At 40.7% G+C, this 23,606-nt stretch overlaps 1 protein-coding gene across 5 annotated transcripts; it reads left to right on the top strand.

The window, feature by feature from the left end:
* The first annotated feature begins 185 nt into the window (after positions 1-185).
* LOC101473639 (voltage-dependent T-type calcium channel subunit alpha-1I-like) lies at positions 186-19,962 on the top strand. Of its 5 annotated transcripts, none has more exons than XM_076887302.1 (33): positions 186-285; positions 1,842-1,996; positions 2,189-2,292; positions 3,295-3,431; positions 3,607-3,695; positions 5,190-5,349; positions 6,213-6,498; positions 6,701-6,793; positions 6,992-7,149; positions 7,418-7,460; positions 7,551-7,676; positions 7,909-8,057; positions 8,385-8,570; positions 9,162-9,279; positions 9,714-9,869; positions 9,983-10,057; positions 10,179-10,295; positions 10,405-10,490; positions 11,429-11,552; positions 11,980-12,048; positions 12,199-12,383; positions 12,529-12,655; positions 12,923-13,048; positions 13,526-13,615; positions 14,468-14,633; positions 14,770-14,918; positions 15,029-15,138; positions 15,229-15,362; positions 15,477-15,535; positions 15,677-15,755; positions 16,014-16,135; positions 16,288-16,446; positions 19,510-19,962. In XM_076887302.1, exons 2-33 carry the CDS (start codon positions 1,861-1,863, stop codon positions 19,615-19,617), a joined length of 4,026 nt encoding a protein of 1,341 aa, XP_076743417.1. In that variant the 5' UTR covers positions 186-285; positions 1,842-1,860; the 3' UTR covers positions 19,618-19,962. The 5 variants fall into 5 exon arrangements, with proteins under 5 accessions (XP_076743417.1, XP_076743418.1, XP_076743419.1 ...); XM_076887303.1 differs by having other exon boundaries at positions 15,101-15,138; XM_076887304.1 differs by lacking the exon at positions 9,714-9,869.
* The last annotated feature ends 3,644 nt before the right edge of the window (positions 19,963-23,606 follow it).

Below are 23,606 nucleotides of genomic sequence, written 5' to 3' on the forward strand. Positions count from 1 at the left end.
GTCTCCACCTTTTCAGCCAGTACTTTAATGATTAAAATATTAGCTTCAACACACCCGCTATCAATAGTTTCTTGGGCACACATTAAAATATTATAAGATACATTCTAAGAATAAAAAAACTTAAAGGGATGAAATTACTGTTTAATAAAACAGTTCTTGCTCTTCATTGTCATCATCCGGTTTCAGAATGGTTGCTGTTGGTTACAGCTTCACGTCAGAGTTTGGCTCATTTACCTTTGATTGGCCGAAGTGAAGGTGAAGAGGAGAATTCACAATCAGAAACCTGTGAGTCTGTTTGGGGGGAAAATGTAACTTAAGTGTTTTTGAAAATGTAAAAATGAACATTTTCAGAGTTAAGTGTAATAAAGTAGTTTTAAATTTGTTTAAAATAAATTGTAGTACCATAATTAGGGTACAGAAATGTCCCCAAAGCATTGTTGGATTTTCTGTTGATTGATTGATTAATTGATTGATTGAGCTAAATTAGGAAAGGGTTTTCCAAGTTTTACTATTGTATGTTTACTGCTGAACCTGAGGGTAACATGTTTGCAAACTGTTAAATGTTTGTCTCCAGTGCCTATAGTTATTATTTAAAAGAGGCTAGTTAGTTAGCTAGCTAATGCCATACGCAACTCTTTTATCCAAAACCAGTTAGCTAATCCAACCAAATTTGGATAAGTAGAAAACAAATTGAGAGTTTATGATTGTGTGTCGCCTATTCATGTCTATGACAGTGTCATACTAACAGCCCCATCATGTAGCCTCCAATGACTGTAGCTTTAGGCTAATGCGAAGTCACTAAAATGTTAGCATGTCGTCTAAATAAGGTACACTTAAGGTTAATGTGTTGAGTCACTGCTCTTCCGGACATACAACTTAAAACAGTCAAAAGTTGTCAATTCATTTCAGTGAGAACTACAATCATTTTTTTTTTTTTTTTACATTTATTTGACAGCTTTCCTAACTCATTGGTTCTGACATGTTGCTAACACTCAGCTATCATTACCCAGGTTGATACTTTACACTTATTTTACATTTCACAGTAACTGGTACAGGTGTCATGCCAAACATTAATCCTATGATTTTATGTGCGCGCGATTATTAGTTTTATTATTATTTGTCTAATATTTTTATTATATTTCCAATTATTAATATAATTAATTAATTCTCCATCTAACACACTGTAAGCACTGTAATAGATTTTTACTGATTAACGTGTTTTGAAAGGATCCTTGCAAATGGCTGTGCGCTATTTCATCTACTCTGTATTCTACATTATAATCAATACAGATCCTTTTGGCCACTGGATTTCTGCTGCATTTTTTTATAACTTTCTTCAAAGAGATTTCAAGACATTTTTAATGTCAATGGAAGTTTTTACCTGGATGATATATAAAAGTCACTTTGACAGAAACTGATTGCAGATATGTCTGAGAGCAACAGTTTCTGAAATACTCAGACCAGCTCCTCTGGGGTCAACAATTAGCCACATTCAAAATCACTTAAATCCCCTTTGTTCTCTATTATGATAATCAGTTTAAATTTCCACTGTTATTCTTGACCATGCTTGCATTAATAAATCCACTGAGTTGCTGCCATGTGATTGTCTGATTAAGTATTTGACTTAAGGAGCAGTTGAACAGGTGTAATGAAATGTATCCAAACATTTAACAGAAATCCATATAAAGCCAACTCTATTAGTGTGGGACTACTTAACCTTTTTATGCAAGAGAACACCTCGCCATGCTCTTCATACTCTGAAAAATTATGCAGGAAGTTGTTTCTCCAAATAGATCTGTATATCATGGTTTTCTTTACCCCTTTTTCCTGACCTCTCTCAGATGCGGTTCTGGTTTCATTATGCATGAAATCCATGAGAGATGTAGAGGCGTCGTTGTAGAGGAGCAGCTTCCCTTCCCAGAGGTGGCGCCTGTGTGCTTCAGACTAAAGCAGACGAGTAGACCCCGCAAATGGTTCCTCAAAATAGTCTCTGGCCCATATCCTTTCTGTACTGAATGAAGTAAGAATGTCATTAACTCAATTTCAAACCTTTTTATTTATTTTTATGGTTTTTTTTCTCTTGTATACCACTCAATATGTCCACGTAAAATACTTTTAGTATGAAAGCTTCATCTGTTGTTGATGAATTTTTTTGAATGTGTTTAGACCTTAACCTCTTCTTCTTCTACATGGTTGGATTATTTGTCCATACTGGTGGTCCTGCTCAGCTGCGTGAATGACGGCATGTACCAGCCTTGTGTAGAGGTGGAAGAGGAGAGCTTCACCCGAGAGGTTGTTATAATGAGCTGAGCGTCAGAAGAAGAGACTAGCAGACTAGAAGTGTTTACTAGAGACCTGCTTATGTTTTAGTCCAATGCTTATCACTGTGCAGAAGAAATTATGCATCTTCATCTTCATCATCTTTGGTTGGCTGTTCTAGTTCTGTAGAAAAAAATGTAAATTTTGGGAATCATGAATATTTTGCTAATATTACTACGGCTGAACTTCAAATCATAGCAATTTAGATGAAGATGGCACAACAGGTCCAACAGAAAGTATACAAATGTACAACACATGAACTGTCCCTTTAAAGACTAATGATAAGCTGTAGTTTATAACACACTTCGTAAACTCTCTCATTTGTTAGTACCATAATGTGCTTGCGTAATCTTGATTCTTGGCTTCATGATGTCCCCGCTGAAAAATCCTGAAGTGCTTTGTCAAGGACAGGTTTTAAGTTTAAAATGTGAGTTTTTGTACCATATATGATACTAACAGTGCTAGTCCTACACTTAATATTTCAATTCTGCAGCTGCTTTTTAAATGTTCTTCTTTAAAAACTGACAGGATTACTGACATCATTTAAAAGATTTGTTGGTTTGTCTTATTTGTGGCCAAAAACAGATTTAACACAGAAAGAGAGAATTTTGAATGACATACATGTATTTCATTTCCACATATTTCTGTTGAATGACTTTAATTAAAATGGTTATCTCTTTTTTCTTAACCTGACATAAGTCAGCATTAACTGCGTCAGAACAGTCACTTAACAATATGTCATCTTAAAGTGGAGGTAACTTATTGTAATAAGTCAAATTAAACAGTAAAATCTTGTAGGAATGGATCAGAGCCCATAGCCTGACCCCAAGACCCCCTTAAAAGCTCAGATGCAGCATCTGGATATAGTATGTTATATCTGTGCTACTGCCGTTGTTACCAGTGATTGTATGTTAACAGTATGCCTTGTATGTTTTGATATTTGATATGACGTTGTTTTTCGTTCTCTGTATACAGATTTTGGGTTCTCTCGTCTTTCTTTACTTCATCATGGAAATGCTCATTAAGACAATAGCCCTGGGATTCATCGGCCATAAAGGAAGCTACCTGAGCAGCCACTGGAACAAGTTTGATCTTTTCATCATCTTTGCAGAGTTAATATCCATGTGTCTATATCTATGTGTCTCTAGAATTTAGTTTCAGTTTAAAAACTTTTGCAGGGCAACTCCAAAAAGATGCAGTTTTACATTATTGGAAGGCACACTTATTTTTATGAATGAAAGAAAGTAAAGCTCTTCTTCTCGTTTGTGTCTGTAACTGCCCCCTCAGGCTAATGGATTATACGTTTAGATTCTTTAATCTCCACGTAGAAGCATCTCATGCCATCAAGCCAGTGAGACTAATCAGCCGAGTACCAAGTAAGTCGATATTTACAGAGTTTGGATAGAACAGAGGCCTGATGATTGTCATTATTTAGATTAGTATGGTTATTTTGAATGTACACTACATTGTTTAGACTGGAGGGCTAAACAAGGAGAGTTTTAAAAGGCAGGCGAGCATGTAGCATGGTCATCCAAGTTTGTGAATTTGATAACTCAAGTACAAAGTGATGTATGAGTTTCAGTACATCACCTATGATATCATAGATGTATTTACTAAAAATCTTGGACTAGTTCAAATCTCAGTGACCTTGACCTCAAGCTCAAGTTCTCTGAAAATCTTGTGATTGCGATAATTCGAGAATAAGGTGACGTAGGATTTTGTAATTGAATCCATAGGTGTGTCTACTGGGAGGTTGAGGGGTAGCAGTGTTTTTTCTTTGTTAAAATCAGATTTAGTTTAAAATGTTGAAGCACTCCAGTTAAACGACAGTAACAAAGATTTTTGCTCCACAGGTTGTTTATTTGTAACTGAATACTGTGAATAAAGGTATTTGCTAATTTATATGTGATTATAAAGGGGAAAATTTAACATTTCATCACTGCATTGTAACCGTTGTAACAAATCTCCCTGAAGTATACAACGTCAATAAAGTATCTTTTAAATATTTAAGATTTCACAGTAAGTAATGTAAGTAATTAAATTCTGAGACGTTTTTCGTGGAATCTTTTCAAAACAATAAGAAAACAATGTAATAAGAAATTAGTGAAATTTCTCACTTTCGGATTTATTTCTTCAGGATGTTTGGTTGATTTTCTGTCCCTCTCCAGTAAAATGAAATAACCATATGTCACGAAGTGGGATGGACTCAAGCGCATACTTCACAAAAAACACAGCACACCAGCAAGCCCGCACACCAAGGGTTCCAGGGAAACGGAATTCCTGTTTACAGACAACAAGTGATAAATCCAAAGGGTCAGTGATACGAAAAGGCAACAAGAGACTAGTACTTCGGAGCTTACTACCGAGGTTACTCAATAGTCCAGCGACGACATGTTTCCAGCCACTGCCTTAAGTAGTGGATGAGTTCAGGCGATGAGCCACAGGTGTGTGATTAACTTCAGGTGCGAGGGCCAGGGGCGGGAGCCCGCAATGAGCTCCGCCCCGGCGAGACACGGCAAGCGTGAGAGAGGTAGATGTAAACAAGAAACATATGTAGCCAACCTGAGTCAGCCGGGCAGACACGGGGACCATGACACCATAAGACCACAGAGAGCAAACTTACAATTTCAGGAGGGGATCAAATAATTATTTCCCCCAGTGTATGGATTCGTTGTTTGGTCATCGTCGAGCATATGGAATGCAGTAATTGAGTTTCTGTTAAGCTTTTTACTATGATCTATATAATTACACAGTACCTGCTGGATCCAAGGAGAAGGGTTTTAGTCCAGAATTACAAAACAAATTAAAGTTTTCAGAGAAAGTCGAACTATTATTCACGTAAGCTACCATTTTCTTGCTCATTTGTGTAGGTATGCGGATATTGGTGACAATACTCCTTGAAACGGCCCCCATGCTTGGTAATGTTCTCATCCTCTACGCGTTTGTCATCCACATCTTCGGAGTCATTGGAGTTCAGATGTGGGCGGGGAAGTTGCGCAACCGCTGCTTCCTGGGCGACGACATCCTGACGTATGTAAACTGCTTCATCTGCTCTTCTAAGACTTTCATGTTTTTTCTTTTCTCTCTGGGCAGCACAAGCTTCTAACAAACTTTAACCAATTATTTAATCCAACTCTCTGCCTATAGCAAATAATGTCTGTAAGTATTAAATTTATCAAATGCCTTCCATCCATTTTCTACTGCCTATTGGGGGCAGGGTCGTGGGTGCAACAACCTAAGCATAAAACCCAAACCTCCCACACCCCAGCTTATCCAGTGGAACACCATCTGACAGATGTAATCTCTCCAGTTTGTCTTGGGTCTATCCTGGGACCTCCTTCCGGTGGGGACTGCTTGGATCACCTCACCCAGGAGGCATTCCAGTCAGATGCCTGAACCATCTCATCTGGCTGCTTTCGATGTGGAGGACTAATGGCTCTACTAGTGAACTCCTCAATCTATCTTTAAGGAAGAAGCCACCCTTTGGAGAAGTCCCATACACTCAAAGTACCCCCACAGGATACTCAAAAGGACGCCGTCAAATGCCTCATTTAAAAACTGTGTTCTTTATTTAATGTGGTCATTTCTGTCTAATAGTAAGTGTAACAAATATGCAAAAAATGAACAAATCGGGAAGGGGCATACATTTTCATGGCATTGCAAAAACCCTACAATATTAGACAGAAAACCTCAACATCTGACATGAGCAAGTACCAGATGACTGTGGGACAGAAAAAAAAACATTCTTACAGAAAGAAACATCTGGCAGAGCCAGGCTCAGGGAGGGGTTGCCATATACAGCAGCTTCTCATACATACAACACTGAAATGATTGACTATATTTAAATGATTGTTTTACATAATATGTGCACATTGTTATCTGTTTCTATCTAGAATTTATAACGTGTCTCTGAGTCCATACTTTGTGCCCATCTTTGGTGGACGGTCCTCGTTCATCTGTTCACCTGACGAAAAGGGTGGAGGACGCTTTTGCCGTGATGTGCCGCCCTACCAGGAGCATGGCAAAATCTGCACACTGGCTGCAGACGAGCCGATCCAAGCCGGCCAATGTGTAAACTGGAACATGTACTACAATGTATGCCGTGCTGGGGACCACAACCCTGACTTGGGAGTTATTAACTTTGATAACATCGGCTATGCCTGGATAACCATTTTCCAGGTAAGAAATTGTTGATATGCACAGAAAAACATCTGGATTATGTCGACCTCTGTATGGCAATTCATTCAAAGATTCAAAATTCATAAAACAAATGCATTTTCTTTGGCATATAGTGCAGTTTATCTGTTCATCTGCCTGCTGTTTTGCCATCTGTAATGTAGAGGGATAGTATTTATGTCTCTCTGTGTCTCCCTGCTCCCAGGTTGTGACACTTGAAGGATGGACCAATATCATGTATTATGTTATGGACTCTTATTCCTTCTGGAGTTTTGTGTTTTTCATACTTGTCACTATTGTAAGTACCCACACCTGTTAAATCATTTTTATTATGTATTCAATAACAAGTATTGACGTGCCCTTCTGGAAACCAAAACTACTAAATCAGAGGATGCTGAACTTTTTGTTTCTTATGTGTAGATTTCAACAACCCTTCATAGTTGGTTGTGCAATTTCCCCAGAAACTCTATAGCTAATTCTTCATCTCCTCAACTAGATTGGCTCCTTTATCATAATGAATGTGTGTGCAGTCATCATTGCAACCCAGTTCTCAGAGAACTTCGCAAGAGTCACAACAGAGCAGCATGCTGGTCCTCTGTCTTTTAAAACTCTCTTCAGGAAGTTTGTTTCCTTCCTGAAGATGATGACCACCAGGTAAGAAAAGTACTGTGGCTTTAAAATCTAGACTTTGTTGTGTTTGAGGTCAGATTTGTAGTTTACAGGGTGCTAAAGTATGTAAGACTGTGTCAGGAATGTAGTTTTAAAAGTATTAGTCATGTCAGCTAGGTAAAAAAACAAAAACAAAGTTGAGCTTTCTTTACAAATGGAAGTAAAAAGAAGAAATATTTAAGAATAAGAATACAGAAAGTACTAGAAGAACATAGGCCACAGCTTAGGTCAGTGTGTGTTTACATCATAACAGGGTGCAGCCCGTCAAGAGCTCAACACATGTCAAACCCACACTGGTAAGACCAGTTTGCAACTGGGTGCAGTAACATCAGTCATAATAGCGTTAGCTGTTTGTGATTCGCCTAACCAACTGTCTCATCTTCCAGCATCAGGTCTGGATCCCTTTCAAGGAAAAGTTTAACATTCTCATCAACACTAAATTCTTTAATCGAATCATCATTATTGCTATTTTCATCACTATTGTTACCATGGCGATGGAGCACTACAACCAGGTGAGACATGTCTGCGATTATTTATCACATAAATTTGATCTCAGTGATATAAGAAGCTTGCGCTGTTAGATTAAGAGTAAGAAGAGATAAGAGGCGTCATTAAAAAAATCCATATTTACTTTTGCATCTAATGATGACTCTTCCCTTACGTTCATGCATTTAAATGATTCTTATTTCTCTTGTCTGTGTGTGATTCTGTTTTCTTATTTATTTCCATTTTCTCCTCCTGCAGCCTCAGGAGTTGACGCGAGTATTAATTGTCAGTAACATAATTATTACCATTATATTTGTGGTGGAGATGATAATAAAGCTGATCGCCCTCTCGTGGATGTACTTTGCGGACCTTGACAACATCTTCGACTTTGTGGTTGTTCTCACCAGGTATAAACCTTTATCCTTTGACTTTGAAACTTTGCTTATTGTTTTATTGTGTCACATTCGCAAACATTTCTTTGTTTCCTTAGGGGTTTCTCAAGTTTAAATAAATGTAACTTTATTCTCGCTCTTCTTACTTTTGTCATTTTTATTTTTCTTATAAATATTTCTGAAGCCACATCCTAGTGTTTGTATCATGTTAGATGTATTTCCAACAGGTCAGACTAATGATATCAGTATAATAAAGCATCATCTCAGCATACGGTTATTAGTCATTGTGGACAAAGTGATCTGACAGAGCTGCACGTTAATGTGTTTGTTTGTGGTTTTCAGTTTATGGGAATTAGGCTCCAAAGCTGATGGCAAGCTGTCAGTTGTGCGAGCATTTTATGTGCTGCGCTTCGTGAGGGTGTTTCACTTCCTCCCGTACCTGAAGAGGCAACTGCTGGTCCTGAAGAGGACGATTAGAGAGGCATCCACTCTGTGCTGGTTAATGCTGTTTGTCATTTTCATTTTTAGGTATGTATCCACACACCAAGAGTCTCGGTGTACACATTTGTGAGCTCTAAGATGTTATATTCATAGACTGTATATAAACGATAGACGTTGTTTACTGGGCTGAAAAGTAAAGCCAATACCAAAGTTCCTTTAAATTACATTCTGCCTAACAGCCACCAGGGGGCGACTCCTCTAGCGTCAAGGTTTTTTGGACGTTTATGGGTCTGTGAGTGAGCCTACTCGCATCAGTAAATAATCTCCTGATATAGACATTATTTAAAATTCTTAATACATTGTGGTGCTAATTTGATAAATTATGAAAAGTAATGATGGAGAAAAATGATTTTAAAGCATTGATACTTTGCGCCTGCCAAGTGATTTACATATGAGCATGCAGTGTCCTTCACTCCACAGTCAGAGCTACTAGTTACAATTTAAAAAAACTTGATGAATAAATAAATATATTTAAGAATTTGCACAAGTTGAGGCTTCAAAATGACTGTTTGCTTCTTTAAATACAGTTCCTGATTTAGTTGTTATATTTTCTGTCACCCTTCAGATGCCATATTTACATACATGTGATTCTCACTGCAGCTTGCTGTTTGTTTGCAGCATTGTGGGCATGCACCTCTTTGGATGCAAATTCCACTTCAGGTCAATATATAATGAAACCGCTGATGATCGAAAAAACTTTGACAGCCTGCTGTGGTCCATGGTCACTGTGTTCCAGGTGAGGTTTTGACTTTGGGATGTGTGTTGTTTCATTGTCATGTGCACTCAATGGGCGCTTTATTAGGAACATGTGTCACCATCAATAGAAACCTCCGGGATGTGGGGGATCATAAAGTGTCCAGTGAGTGTATGGCCGGAGTCTTTATGCATGGAAAATGATGTGCTATGTGTTAATAGATAATCTTTTATTATACTACATATTATCAAAGAACTTCTAAATATTCAAGAACATGGAAAACACAATGAAAATGAGGCTGTAGTGTAGGATGTGGGGGAATGTCATCAATGTCATTGATGTACAGCTGACAAATCTGCAGCCCCTCTGGCCATGTGATGCTCTCATGTCAATTTGGACCAAAATCTCCAAGCTGTGTTTCCAGCACCTTGTTGAATCTGTGCCACAAAGAATGAAAGTTTTGTTAATCTATCTAGATTCTGACTCAGGACGACTGGAACGTGGTGCTTTATAATGCCGTGGCTGCCACCTCCCCGTGGGCAGCTATCTACTTTATTGCCATCATTGTGTTTGGAAAAAATGTTCTTCTTAATGTACTGGTGGGCATAGGGGTTGACAGCTTCCAGGCCAGGGTAAGAACTGTTTCAGTTTTCTTGAGTTTAATGTTAAGTTACGATAACATTAAAGGTGTGTGTGTGCACACACACCGCTGCCGATCTCTGTTTCCTGATGTACCTTCTGACAGCCCAGTGAAAACATTCATCAAGACTCCTCTCGCTGTCCCAGCTTGGCATGTGAGGCCGAAAGCTCCCTTGAGGAGGTACTGAGAAGGCTTTTAATTGACTTTGCTATTTGCTGATTTATAAATCCAGCAACTGGCTGAAGGTGCCTTTGTTCAAACATTCACACTGCCACTCACACCTTTGCTCATGTTATTCCAGGGCCCCAGAACAATCACAGGAGAATATTCTGTTCCTGCCACTGAGCCCAGCAGATCCAGTGGGAGTGCCTCAGCCTCTGAGATTCCCTCCACACAGACAAAAAACAACAGTTTCACTGTAAGTATAAAAATGATTGTTTTTAAGGTCTAGGTTGGCTTTTTTTCAGTATTTTATTTATGCTTTGGATAAAGAGGAGTGACCGATGTGTGACCGTTGACTCCTGCAGAGATTTTTGAATAGGATTCAGAAAGTGCTGCTGTGGTGCCAACAGCATAAAGACTGGTCATTGTACATGCTGTCCCCACAGAGCAGGTAAGTGATTCACACACAACAAGGGACACACACTTCATACTTAGTTTCATGAGATTTTTTTACTCTGTACTTTATTACGTTTGACTGGACAGAGCTCCACTGACTTTTACGTTTTTACTAGCTGAGATTTCCTTAACACTGAAGCTCATTCAGGTCCACTAAACTAGTTAATAGTTACTCAGAACTTAGAAAGACTTTTCCTGTGCGGCTCCACAAATCTGTAATTTACTTGGATACAAATCAACAGTCATTTAAATTGTATTTAATCCGCCTTCGCTCCTGTCCTATCTGTTGCTGGCATTAACGCTCTGGAGTCACCGAACACGGCAGCACTTTCAGATCATTCACACGTTAGCAGCAAGACGCTGAGTCTTTGTTTCAACTGGTGTTTGAACAAGTTTTAATCCTAACAGTGCAGCTATGTGGATGTTAATGGCACTTTGATGCAAATAAGTCCTACACCATGAAAATAGATTGACGCTAATAAGATAACCATGCTTACAGTATGATGAAAGTGGCCTCAGAGGGCTAACAGCAGCATGTTTAGCTGGATAGACAAAGTCCTAATGACGGTACCTGAATAGTGTATTTACTGTCCATGTCCTGTTTGTTATGAACTGCACAGGTTCTCCCTGATTTCCTTGACCTTGTAAGACAAATCAATATTTTATAGAAAGTAAAGGTAAAAGTATAAAATTCTACACTTCTGAGGACCAACTGGATTCAAACATATACATATTTTACCTGTATATTCGATGAAAGGTGAATTTGTGCATACACATACCTAAATTTAAAATTAGTTATCTAAAATATTCAAATGGTTTTACAGAACAGTGAGAGGAATCCTCGGGACATTTCAAGCCTCATGTTTTTCTGACCTTAATTGTGTTTGTTTCGTTCTTAAACGACTGTAATTACAGTGTCGGTGTTTGTTTTAGGTTGCGTAGATTTTGCCAGCGTTTGATGTCTCACAAGGTGTTTGACCATGTGATTCTCTTCTTCATTCTGCTGAACTGTGTCACCATTGCTATGGAGAGGCCCAGTATAAACCCTAAAAGCATGGTGAGACCCACATCTGGAGCAGTTACAGATATACTCAGTCAGAGAAGCACAAATATATAGACACATTTCAGATGTGGCATCTGTGTGGAGTTACATGCTGCCAAGCTGGGTGATGAACACTTCAAGCCTCTGTGCAGTCCTGTAAAAAAAACGTAAAAAGATTTAGCCTGTAGAGTCTGAGGTCTTTGAGTCTCGCACGGTCTGACTTTGGGGCGAACTTGCTCCTGAGAAGATTGTGGCATTGTGTTAACACTCACTCGAACTCCCCAGACCAGCAAACGGACAGTACTTTTGCTTCTATAGAGGTTTTCACACTTGCACGTAATGTGTGAAACTTCTTTAGTATACCTAATGAAGTGTCAAGTGAGCGTATGTTTCTAAAAGAAAACACATGTAGGTTACAAGTGAATGTCGCTCTGCTCTAAAGGAACGCTTGATCCTGAATGCATCCTGTTCTGTTTTTACTGCCGTCTTCCTGATCGAGATGGTTATTAAGGTAAACACCAGATTTGCTTTTATTTATTTTTTCAAAATAATGTTCTTCAGTTTTGATCAAACATTTTCAACCTCAGATTGTGAGTACTTTCAGCTTTGGGAATCAGGGATGTTTTGAATTTATACTGTTGATTTATTGCTTTAACACAAGGTTATAGCTCTTGGCTTGGTGATCGGGAAGGGCAGCTACTGCCGGTCATTCTGGAATCTCATGGACGGCTTTTTGGTGATTCTGTCCTCAACCAACTTTATTATCACTTTGGTCACTTCTGACAAAAAGAACATGCTCAGCATCCTCAAAGTTTTTCGGCTGCTAAGAACACTTCGCACGCTGAGGTACCGTGTGTACACACACGCTGTGTAAATAGATGTTTGTTGTCATATGCAGCACCTCATTTGAGATTTGTCTTACTTTTCTCTGTATATGTCTGTGTGTAGATGTGCTGGCGTTAATACATACATGTATGTTTGTGTGTCCCAGGATGATCAAGCAAACCCCAAAACTGAAGCTGGCTGTCAAAGCTCTTATTGCCTCTGCTAAACCAATTGGGAACATTGTCCTGATTTGCTGTGTCCTCTTCTTTTTCTTTGGGATCCTTGGGGTTCAGGTTAGCCCCCACCCCCTCCCAAACACACCACACACACACACACACACACACACACACACACACACACACACACACACACACACACACACACACACACACACACACAGACTTTTTGAACAAAATTACAGCATGACTGCTTGTTAGCTTTTAGCCAAAAATTCACAGTTAACACCCAAGAGTGTGTACTCCTTTTGGCATCAACAGTGTAATAACCTGACATCACAATAAACCCTCTGCCTCTGTCTTTATTTCACACTCACGCTGCAGCTGTTCAAAGGAAAGTTCTTCTACTGTGAGGGTGAAAACACTTCAAACATCACCAATAAGGCCGAATGTCTCTCTGCTAATTATACGTGGGTTCGGAAGGAGTACAACTTTGACAACTTTCCTCAGGTACGGACTAGTTCCACATTGTTGTTAAGTACAAGTATAGAAACGATCAACAGCTCCATATTTAACACAACTTGTCCATCATGTCCACATTCCCCCCTCTACACATGTCCAAATCATCTCGGCCTTCCATCTCTACCTTTGTCTCTAAATCAAGTTTCATATTTAAGTCAACCTTCCCCTTCCCCCTCTCGTCCTACTTTGTCTTCGGCTAACAGTAGCATGGTTTCCACTGGATCTGTTGCCCAACAGCACTGTAGCCATTGTTAACAGTTAACCCTCCCCTTTTATCTGAGGTTGAGATAGGTACAATAGGTACAGCCTCTCTGTGGCTGAGTTTAAAACATTTCATCTCAGAAGTAGAATTCAAACTCAGACCTCCAGAGACTGTGACTTGTTAATATTAATGTTCTATTAATATTGGCACCCGGAAAATAAATGTATGTCAACTTAACAGCTGTTTCTGTGTTTCTTATTCAGGCTCTGATAGCCTTGTTTGTGATGTACTCTAAGGACGGCTGGATGAACATCATGTATGATGGACTGGATGCTGTGGGAGTAGATCAACAGGTAGTTTTGCTACCAGTACTTTAATGTATGTTTTGCATTGTTGCTAACACACATTATGAAGTAAAAGGATTGTGATTATATGGGATGATGTAACTAAGTTCATGGTTTGAATTTACTTTTTTTGTTTTTCAAGCAAGTTTCATGGGTTTGCTAACTGAGTTCTTAGGATCCAGGAAATAAATGAAGGTCTGAAGGACATAATAAAAAACCCATCAACAAATTCATGTAGAAGAAGTAAGGGTGCCCTTAGTTTTTCACATACTATTTTTACATTTTTGTTTAGTTTTTGTAAATTAATAGTAACACAGACTAATGCTTGATGTGCTGTTGTTCATCTGAGGATATATTTATGCCATTTTAAGACCTGGTGGTGTCATGATCTATGAAAATTTGAAAATTTGACATCCACCAAGGTCTTCAAGGTCACCTCAATAATTTAAAGGTCAAAACACTGTAACTTAGAAACTACAGTTCCTAAGACTGTGGTGTTTGTTGTCAACATATAGAAAGTACCATACAAAAAATTAAAATATCATGTCACATGACCTCTGCAATATTTGTATTGCAATATTTTCACTGCACTCCAAACTTTTTTGCAATACATTTAAAAATAACAAAGAAAACAATGAATATATACAAAATACAACACTATTACTGTTACTATTACAAGTAAATACCTCCCACAGAGTGAGGTGCCCTGACAGAGGTTTGCTCTCTGAGCGCTTCTTTATATGTTTCCAGTCCTTCACACACTCTAATGTCCAGTATAATGTCACTATAGAACGATTATTAAAGTCCGATTATTTAGTTCTTAAATTTCTCACAGACTTTCCTCTTGTGTTTCTTTTTCAGCCTGTGAAGAACTATAACGAATGGATGCTCATTTATTTCATCTCCTTCATGGTAATGAGTTTTTTCCTCCTCGACATGTATATCGGCGTCATGGTGGAGACCTTCCACGTGTGCCGGCAGCAGCAAAAACAATCGCTGCAGAGAGGAGGAAACTCACGGGATAAAAGTAAAGTTGATGAAAATAAAGCATCGTTGGGCAAGATACTGAACTCTGAGACTTCCTCTCGATGCACCTATCAGAGTGTAGATGTTGGTGGATGTTTAAATACCTGTAACCTTACATGTGTGCATGTCTCTTCCAGGTAGAGAGGAGAATTATTTCAGGCACTACTCCCTCGTGCGTCGCCGTATCTATGACCTGAGTACCAGCAGATTCCTCGAGTTATTCATGACAGTAGTCGTCTTCATTAATGTCGTGTTGATGGCTTCGGAACACTATAATCAGCCTTTGGTAATGCAAATCCACACACACACACACACACACACACACACACACACACACACACACAATCCTTTCAAAAAATGCACATGTATCTATGATAGAAATGTGTGTGTGTTCAGTATGTAGATCAGATGATAGAGTACTCCTTCTATGTGTTCACTGTCCTCCTGGTCCTGGAAATCATGCTAAAGGTTGTGGCGTTTGGCGTACTGAGGTTCATAAAAAACAGGTAACACAATTATGCCCAAGAATTTAACTTACGTGGTTTGTTGGGTTTTGTAAAGGCCTGATTGACTGCATGATGTGTGTTTGTCTTTAGTTGGAATATGCTGGACATTGCTATAGTCTTGGTTTCCTTCATCGTTATCATTTTCACCAAGATGAATATGGAACACCGTCTTCCCATTAATCCCAGCATCCTGAGCGTCACTAGAGTGCTCAGACTAGCACAAGGTACACACACACAAACACACACTTGACAATATGAGATCTTTTTTATTACTAAGGCATTTGTGTGTTCTACACATCTACAAACACTTTGAAGACAACACTTGTTTCCCTTTTCAGTGCTGAAGGCCAAGAAGATCAGAGTTCTGCTGAGAACCATTACTAAGACACTGTCACAGGTAAACACCCAGAATAAACTCACTAAGACCAGCTGATTTTACTTTCCATGCTTAGAAGTCTTTAAAACAAACCAAAAGTAGGATATATAAATATATACATTCAAATCTTCAAAGAGGATTTCACAGGCATTTTGGTTCCAGGTTGGAAACCTCTGTCTGCTCTTTATGTTCTTCTTTTTCATCTACGCTGCACTGGGAGTGGAGCTCTTTGGCAACCTCGGTCAGTCAAACTACTATCATAACAGTCACACACACACATAAATGTATTGTGCATGATGCAAAGGAACCTGATAGATGATTTATTTTATTTGCACTGCATCTACGTTGTTAAGTAGAAAAACAAGGAAGGGAGATATTTGCGTAACTTGTACAGCAGTTTGGTCAACTGAGGTTGTTAGAAATGTGCTAAACTGAATTATTGCATTTATCAAGGAGGCAGTGCAGAAAAATCACTGTGTGTGTGTGTGTGTGTTGTCAGAATGCACCCCAGACTATCCATGTGAAGGCATAAATCAGTACGCTAACTTTAAGAACTTCGGGATGGCGCTGCTCACACTGTACAAAGTGTGCACAGGGGACAACTGGAGTGGCATTTTGAAGGTACGCTTGTACTCATTCACCCATGCACACAAACTCTGCACATGTTGTCTTTTAAACAGTGAAGTCCAAAACCTGTAAGTAAGGAATAATCAACACTTGAATCTCCAGTCAGGGTTTTGTGGTTCATTTATACCTGCTCTGTGTGTCTAAAGGACACATTACGCCCATGCCGTCCCAATGATAAAGCCTGTCCCAGCTACCTGTGGTGGGCCTCGCCAATCTGCTTCGCCACCTTTGTGGTCTTGGTTCATTTTGTTCTGGCAAACCTGGTGGTGGCAGCTGTCGTGCAAGCATTGGAGGAAAGCAAAGAGGTAGTGTTGCTACATGTGAACAGACTTAGAGAGCCCACAATCATGCAGGTATTCACCAATAAGAAGATCTGGTTTTGAAACCAGGATCACGCTGATAACCAGTTGTTCTCTTTTAAAGCTCACTCACAGTAACACCAACTCCTCCATATAAGCTGGAACAGTGGGCATAAGCTGCTCAGCAGGTTCTTGATAAGAGGACATCAATTTCCTGTTATATAGATCCTATTCCTGCCCCATCATCCTTTGCTGTGAACCAGTTAATAGACAACCTGGTTGGTGCATTTGGTATCTGTCAGCTTTGATGGCAAATCACCACTCAAACACTAGGTCACTTTATGTGCTAGAGCGGTAACTACATACACAATGCCTCACCAGAGCTTTTGTGATTGTCCCCCCCAGAGGTTTGAAGGAGAAGTGCGAGTTGAAATTTGTTTTTAGGAAAGAACACACCTTCCATCTGTAATCTAACAGTACAGGCTAAACTTTAGCTGTTGTCAAGCTAGTATATATATGGCCAAAGGTTTATGCATATTCATGAATGTAGGCATGAATGTCATAATAATTTGAGGATTTTATTGATTTCTTTGAACAGTTTATTGATATAGAGTACAATTATTCTAATGCCTTGAAAAACAAGACTTTGTTCCTTGGGTTTGCAATTATTGTACACCTAAGTCACGCCTTAAATAGAATAGCCATCAATAAGCTCGTGCTAAAATTATTGCTGGACATTTGCTGAAGGTAATTCTTGGCAGAATTGATAGAATCAATTTAAACTGTTTGGTTTGTTGGCACAGACCCAGATTTCAAGCATAAATCACAAATTTTCAACATGTTGTGGCCGGAGGCTTTGGGAAGGCCATCCTAGAAGCTTAATGGGCCATTTCTAAGCAGTGTCATCCAGAGTCGTCAGTTTAAACAATTATGCAAACATACAATTTAATATAATTATTTGGATATGTCACCATTTTGGCAACTGTCACCCTCAGATGAGGGAAAATTGGTTAGTGGGTAGTCATTACAGGAAGTGGCTTTTGAATGGCAAGCCATCTAGGCCATAAACATTTACAAATCATTTAAGAAACAATGGAAAAATCAACATTTATTAAGTCAGGACACTGTAAAAGTTGGTGAAAACTCCACGCTAGTAAGTGGAGTTTTGAACCTCTTCTTCTGAGTCATTGAATGCCGCTTTGTACATCACACTCAACGTTTATGAGCACTGGAAAAAGTGTGCTTTTTCCAGTGCTCAGTGACAGCAGTGATGGTGCTTTCTTAAATTATGCAGGGCCCTACCCATTGTTTTCTCATCCACTTAAGTTAAACTTTGATCACCTGGAAAAGAAGAAGTGCAGACTACACCAATTCATCATGGAATTTAAATTAACCCTCCTGCCATCCTTTAAAAAACTCACACCCATCACCCTAGGGACCATTCTCAGCCACGCCATAAAAAGACCATATATCCATATTTTATTCCACTTTAAATTAGCCAACCTTGTAAAACTACTTCTCCCTGAAATATTCATGTAAAGTTTTAATTATATTTTCGTTGTTTTAACCCTTCAAATCCCAGTGTTATTACATGAGCGCCCTGTGTTATAAGCCCCAAAAACCAAAAAACGAAACTAAATATTTCCACAAAAAACCAGTTGAAGTAATATGTGATTGTCATTATAAGTAGGCCTTTAGATGGACCAAAGATTGGCACCAACATACATTTTGACCTGCCATTATTTTTTTTGCATTTTTTTTGCAATTTAAAAATTAAAACTTCAAGGCCCTGAGTCTTCATTGACATCCAAGAAAAGAAGAAAAAATAAAATCATATGATGATAATTTGGGGTTGAAAAATAGCGTTTATAATGGAAGTCAATGGGCAGAAAATGGTCCCCAGGGTGATGGGTGTGGGGATTTCTGCTGCTCAGCCATTTTAGGCTGATTTAAGGAATTCACACTGGAATATTAACATTGACAGGTAAAAACTATCCTGTGGCAAGTTTGGGTATATTCCACTGAACACAGTGGAAATGGCAGCCATTTAACACATAGCAGTGGCACAAAAAGGTCCCAAGAAGGCAGGAAGGTTAAGTGGATGAGAAAACCATGGGTAGGGCCCTGCATAATTTAAGAAAACGCTGTCAGAGCTGTCACTGAGCGCTGGAAAAAGCATGCTCAGTGCTCCAAAAATGCCATTTTCCCCACCACTCAGAAGGAGGCGTTCAAAAAGCCACTCGCTGGCATAAAATATGGTGTTCTGGCGGGGTTTTCCCCAACTTACAGCATCCTGACTTATTAAACTTTTTAAATCATTTCTTAACCAGATGGGTTGTAAAAGTGTTGATTTATGGCCTTTTGAAACCTGAAAACACTGACAGCTGTTAAGCATGGTGGTGGTACCATCATGCTCCGGTGCTATATTACTACCAGTGGTTTCGGTACATAAAAAGTAGGTGGAATAATCAAAAAGGGTGACTACCTCAAAAGTCTTCAACTTCACCTCAAGTCAACTGCCAGACAACTGAATTTTGGACACAGGTGTTTAACAGGATGATGATCGTAAACATCAGAAACTATGTTTGAAATAGATAAGGCAGGCTAAGATTAAGCTTCTAGAATGGCCTCAACCCAATAGAACACTTTTGGGATGAATTAGAGCGGAGACTGCGAGCAAGGCCATCACAAATAAAGATTCCCATGAACACACTTCTAAACCTGGTGGAAAGCATTCTCAGAAGAGAAGAAGCTGTTGTAGCTGCAAATGGCAATATAGTGCATGAATGTCTCAGAGCATAGCCTCTATTTTTCAAATATAATAAATCATTACAACACAGGAATCTCTGACGTTAATTATATAGTTCATTTTAAAAAGGTATTTAGTGGCGAACGTGTATAGTATCCTATAATATCGGAAAAATGCTAATAAAATACCTTGAAAACTGTTTTGTTGACCATGGATTATCCAGTATTAATTCTGCCACATAATAATAATCTAAACAAATCTTGGATTTCTCACGCTTAAAATGAAATAAAATCTTACACAACAATATTTAAATATTTCAGAAAAGGCCTAAGACTGAATCCTCAGACATCATGCAGCAACCCCAGGAGTCTCCAGGCGAACCCGTCATATCCAGCTCAGCTGGTACCACCGAAGGAGTCCACTTGTAAATCACTTCATACCTTAGACTTGTTTTTGTTTATACTTCTCTGTTACTGTGACATTTTCTGATATCCTGTAAATGTTAAAATTTTTATGCCTATGTACTTTTATCTTACTGTAAACATTTTTAACGAAATTCACTTAAATGTTAACAGTTCCTTTGTTAATAGTTGTTTATATAAACTATAGGTAAACACTATATATAGATAAATACTACAGACATACACACGTTGTTTACAATTAGTAGTATTATAGTAACTGCATTACAGGTGTGTTTAAACACCAAGATCCATGATCTTATGCACTCTTTTAAATGATCAAACCTTTAAAATGTAAAGGAATAAACTTCTTATAAAAAGTAGCCGAACTGTCTTTATTCCAAAATTATTTCGAAATGAATTAAGATTTTTATAGATTTATCACCACACAAACACACACTCATGGTTTACGGTATAAGTGCTTTCACTGATAATTAAGCAGTGTCTACATCATGGCTCATTCTAATTTAAACGAGGTGTGAAAATGAGTTGAAATTATAAAACACATTGATGACTAATATCACTGAGACAACAAACTGATCCAATCAATAAAAGTCACTTTTGGACGTTGACGGACTAGTTACACAATATGGGATCAACAAGAAAAGATTTTTAGAATATCAACAAATTAAATCCATAGTAAAAAAGAAATTTAAACCGGGTCAAGTTGAACTACAAACACCACCAAGTGTGGTTCAATTTCTTACTCTTAAACCCCCCAAATTACTATCCAAAATATACAGAATGCTTTCTAAAACAGATGAATCAATATCACTTCCTATTGCAAAATGGGAAGCGGATTTATCAGTTAACTTAGACCTAAACTTCTGGTCTCAGATTTGCTTAAAAACCTTTCATCTAATTAGAAATCCCAGTCTTCAATTAATTCAATACAAAATATTACATAGAGTGCACTATACAGGTCATCGGATGTTCAAGATGGGCTTTACGTCTACCAACAACTGCTCACACTGCCAAACCAATTCACCGGACAATTATATCCACGCTCTTTGGTTCTGTCCACCAGTTCAGAAGTTTTGGCGCGAGATATGTGAAGACTTATCGAAGTGTCTGAAATGTAACATTCCAACTTCCCCCTTAGTGTGTTTGTTGGGCAGCTTAGATAATGTCACTTCAGAAAAGAATATCGCCCATATGGTTTTCACTGCCCTATGCATAGCCAAGAAAACTGTCCTCATGAACTGGAAAAATAAAAATAATCTTAATTCTAACCAATATAGAAATTATCTATTAGATTACATTAGTCTTGATACAGCCTCTGCCACCACATCAGATCAATTGCTCTGGGCTCCTTTGATCAGCTCCATCACCTAGTGGGGGTGGGGGGTCATAGTTTGGTCCCGCCTTCACTGTTGTGATTGGTGTGGGGGTAGGGACAGGCTTAGGGCGTCGGGGGGTTCCCCGGAGGCATCTTCCTTGGGGGGCTCAACCCGGGGTAGCGGTCATGTCCGGTTAGGGGCTCTGTTGGCTCTCAGGTGACTGTTTCCTCGCGGCTGCGTGCAGCGGGGCTAGGGGAGGGTCTGTGCTGACGGACGTGGGTTACTGACCTGGTAGCCTGGCTGCCCCTGGGTGGGTCCGGGATGGGCGTGAGGTTCTGGGGGCGCTCCGTCTCTGGGCTGGGACCCGGACCGGGCCTCGGGGGCTTGGGTCCTGGTTGGTGTGTTGCCGGGGTTGTGGGCGGGTGGGTGCATGGGGGCCCAGCCCTGGAGCAGGGTGCCGCCGGTGCGTCGAGCCACCTGGGGGGCTCTTCAACTGGTGGGGGAGATTGTCACATCTTGCAGGAGCTTTCCTCTCCTCAGGAGCTCCCTCTGCAGGAGGGGGAGATACAGGAGAGGTGGAGGAAGATCTCAGCCTGGGTGTTTATTGTCTTATGTAGTCTGGAAGATGAGTGGATGGTGGGGTGGGTGCAGTTTTCTCTGTGGTGGGGTTGGGTGGACTGTCCCGGGCTCTGTGGGGCCGGGCGGCGCTGCTGCACTGGGCCCGGTCTGGATGGGCCTGGGCCCCCTTTCCCTGGCGGGTCGCGGAGTATGGGGGTGCCTACTGGGGTCAGCGGGGGAGCTGGCCCCAGGGAGGGGTCACTTGCCCCTCCCTTCCTTCCCTCCCCATCTCCAGCTGCCTCCCTCTTCCCGCTCCACCACAACCACCCACACATGCAGGGCCTTGGAGTAGGGGTATGTCACCAGGGTGCAGAGGAGGCTACCCCCCCCCTCTGTCCCCTTCTGGCTGCCTCTGCCTCAATTTTATCCCACAACTTAGACATTCACATTACTCACACTCTCATTACACATACATATAGGATCTTGGGGGTGGGCACGATACACGGAGTCCAAAGTACCATCAGGGTGTACACCCCACCCCTGGCATCGTTGCCCACCTCTCAATTTTAAATACACGTAGACATTGAGGGCCAGCAGGCGGGACCATGCGCTTACCTGCTGCTCTCTGGCAGGTAGCTCCATGCCCTCCTGGGTTTTAAATGCACCTTAGAACACACATGCATCAACATTACAATGAGCGGGTGGAGGGAGGTTTGGAGTCTTCTCTCACCCCCATTCTCTGCGACCTGCTGGAGCAGGGGGGCTAGGAGGAGGAGTTGGCCGTCCGACTGCGGTCTGGAGTGTGGAGCCTTCCTGCTGCTGCGGAGTCGGGGCGGTCTGCCTCCCCCCACCGCAGGGAAAAGGGAAACACCACCTGGGTCTGGGTGCAGTTCCCCCCTCCAGGGGCGGGGGCACCTAGACCTGGTTTGTAGAGTACGCTTGGGGAGTGTGATCGTGTGTACAACGTCTCTTTATGTCTGTCTCCACGTTGGTTGAGTGTGGAGTAAGTGTATATGAGAGCATGAGGGTGGGAATGGATGTTTGTATCTGTGTGTGCCTGTATGTCTGTGTCTATATGTCAGGTTGGGTGTCAGGCGCCACCTCTCTGGGCACATCTCAGGCCCTCCAAGGTTTGGAGGCCTATCTCCCCCTACCACCACTTCCCCTGCCAGTGGCGGACCCCCTCAGACATCGGTGCGTTGGTGGTTCTTTGTGTCCGGGGATGGGCGTCCAGGTACACACCGGCTCACTCCTTGGCGGCCGCTTATCGGGGCCTGGAGCCTGGGGCTCGCTCGGGCCACTTCGGAGGTGGGGTGCCCCCGGCCTCTCGGCTTGGGGCTCGGTCACTCAGGCGCAGCTGGCTGCCGGCGGAGCTCACGGGCGCGTCACTGCAACTCCCCCTGGCTTCTGCTCCGCGGCTGCTGAGTGAGCCCTCATCTGGGACTCTCCTCAGCTCTTTCCGGGACAGTGGCGCAGCTGCCCCTCTGTTGGTCTTCCTTGGTCTCTTGTGTTCTGGGGGCCTCTGGATGTCTGGAGTTTTGATCTCCTCCACACCTGCTTCACGCCCTGGAGGACGGGGCTGTGGCCCCCCCACACCCTCTAGCAGATTATTACATGAAGGAACCTTTTAAAAAACAAAAAACAAGCGCGTCCATGCTCACAGGTGTACACACGGGTGATCACACCCACAAACTACACCCTTTTTGGCTCCTACCTCAAAGCACACTGTTCTGTTGATCTTATGTGCTGCACAATAATGTTTAATATTTAGTATTTACTGTCATATTCCCATATATCATTGTGATGTTGTTTATTCTATTACTCTTGTTCTCTTCTGCTTGCTTTCTTTTTTCTTTCTCAGCAGGTGACCCAGGTGATTGATATATGCATTTTTTTTTTCTCTGCCCGTTCTGTTGGTTTTTGTCTTTTGCCCTTCTCCCCCGTCCCTCTTCTCAGCTGTTTCTCTTTCCTTCTTTCTTTCTCCCCTTCTTTCCCCCAGTCAAGTCTGTCCCGTATTCAGTAAGTGAAAATAAAATAAACAATAAAAGGTGAATCAAATGGACCATTACGGCAAGGCTGGGATGGTCAGTTTGGTAAAGTAAATCCGTTGGGCATCTTTCT

Source organism: Maylandia zebra, linkage group LG8 (genome assembly GCF_041146795.1).
Source record: "Maylandia zebra isolate NMK-2024a linkage group LG8, Mzebra_GT3a, whole genome shotgun sequence".
NCBI classification, from domain to species: Eukaryota; Metazoa; Chordata; class Actinopteri; order Cichliformes; family Cichlidae; genus Maylandia; species Maylandia zebra.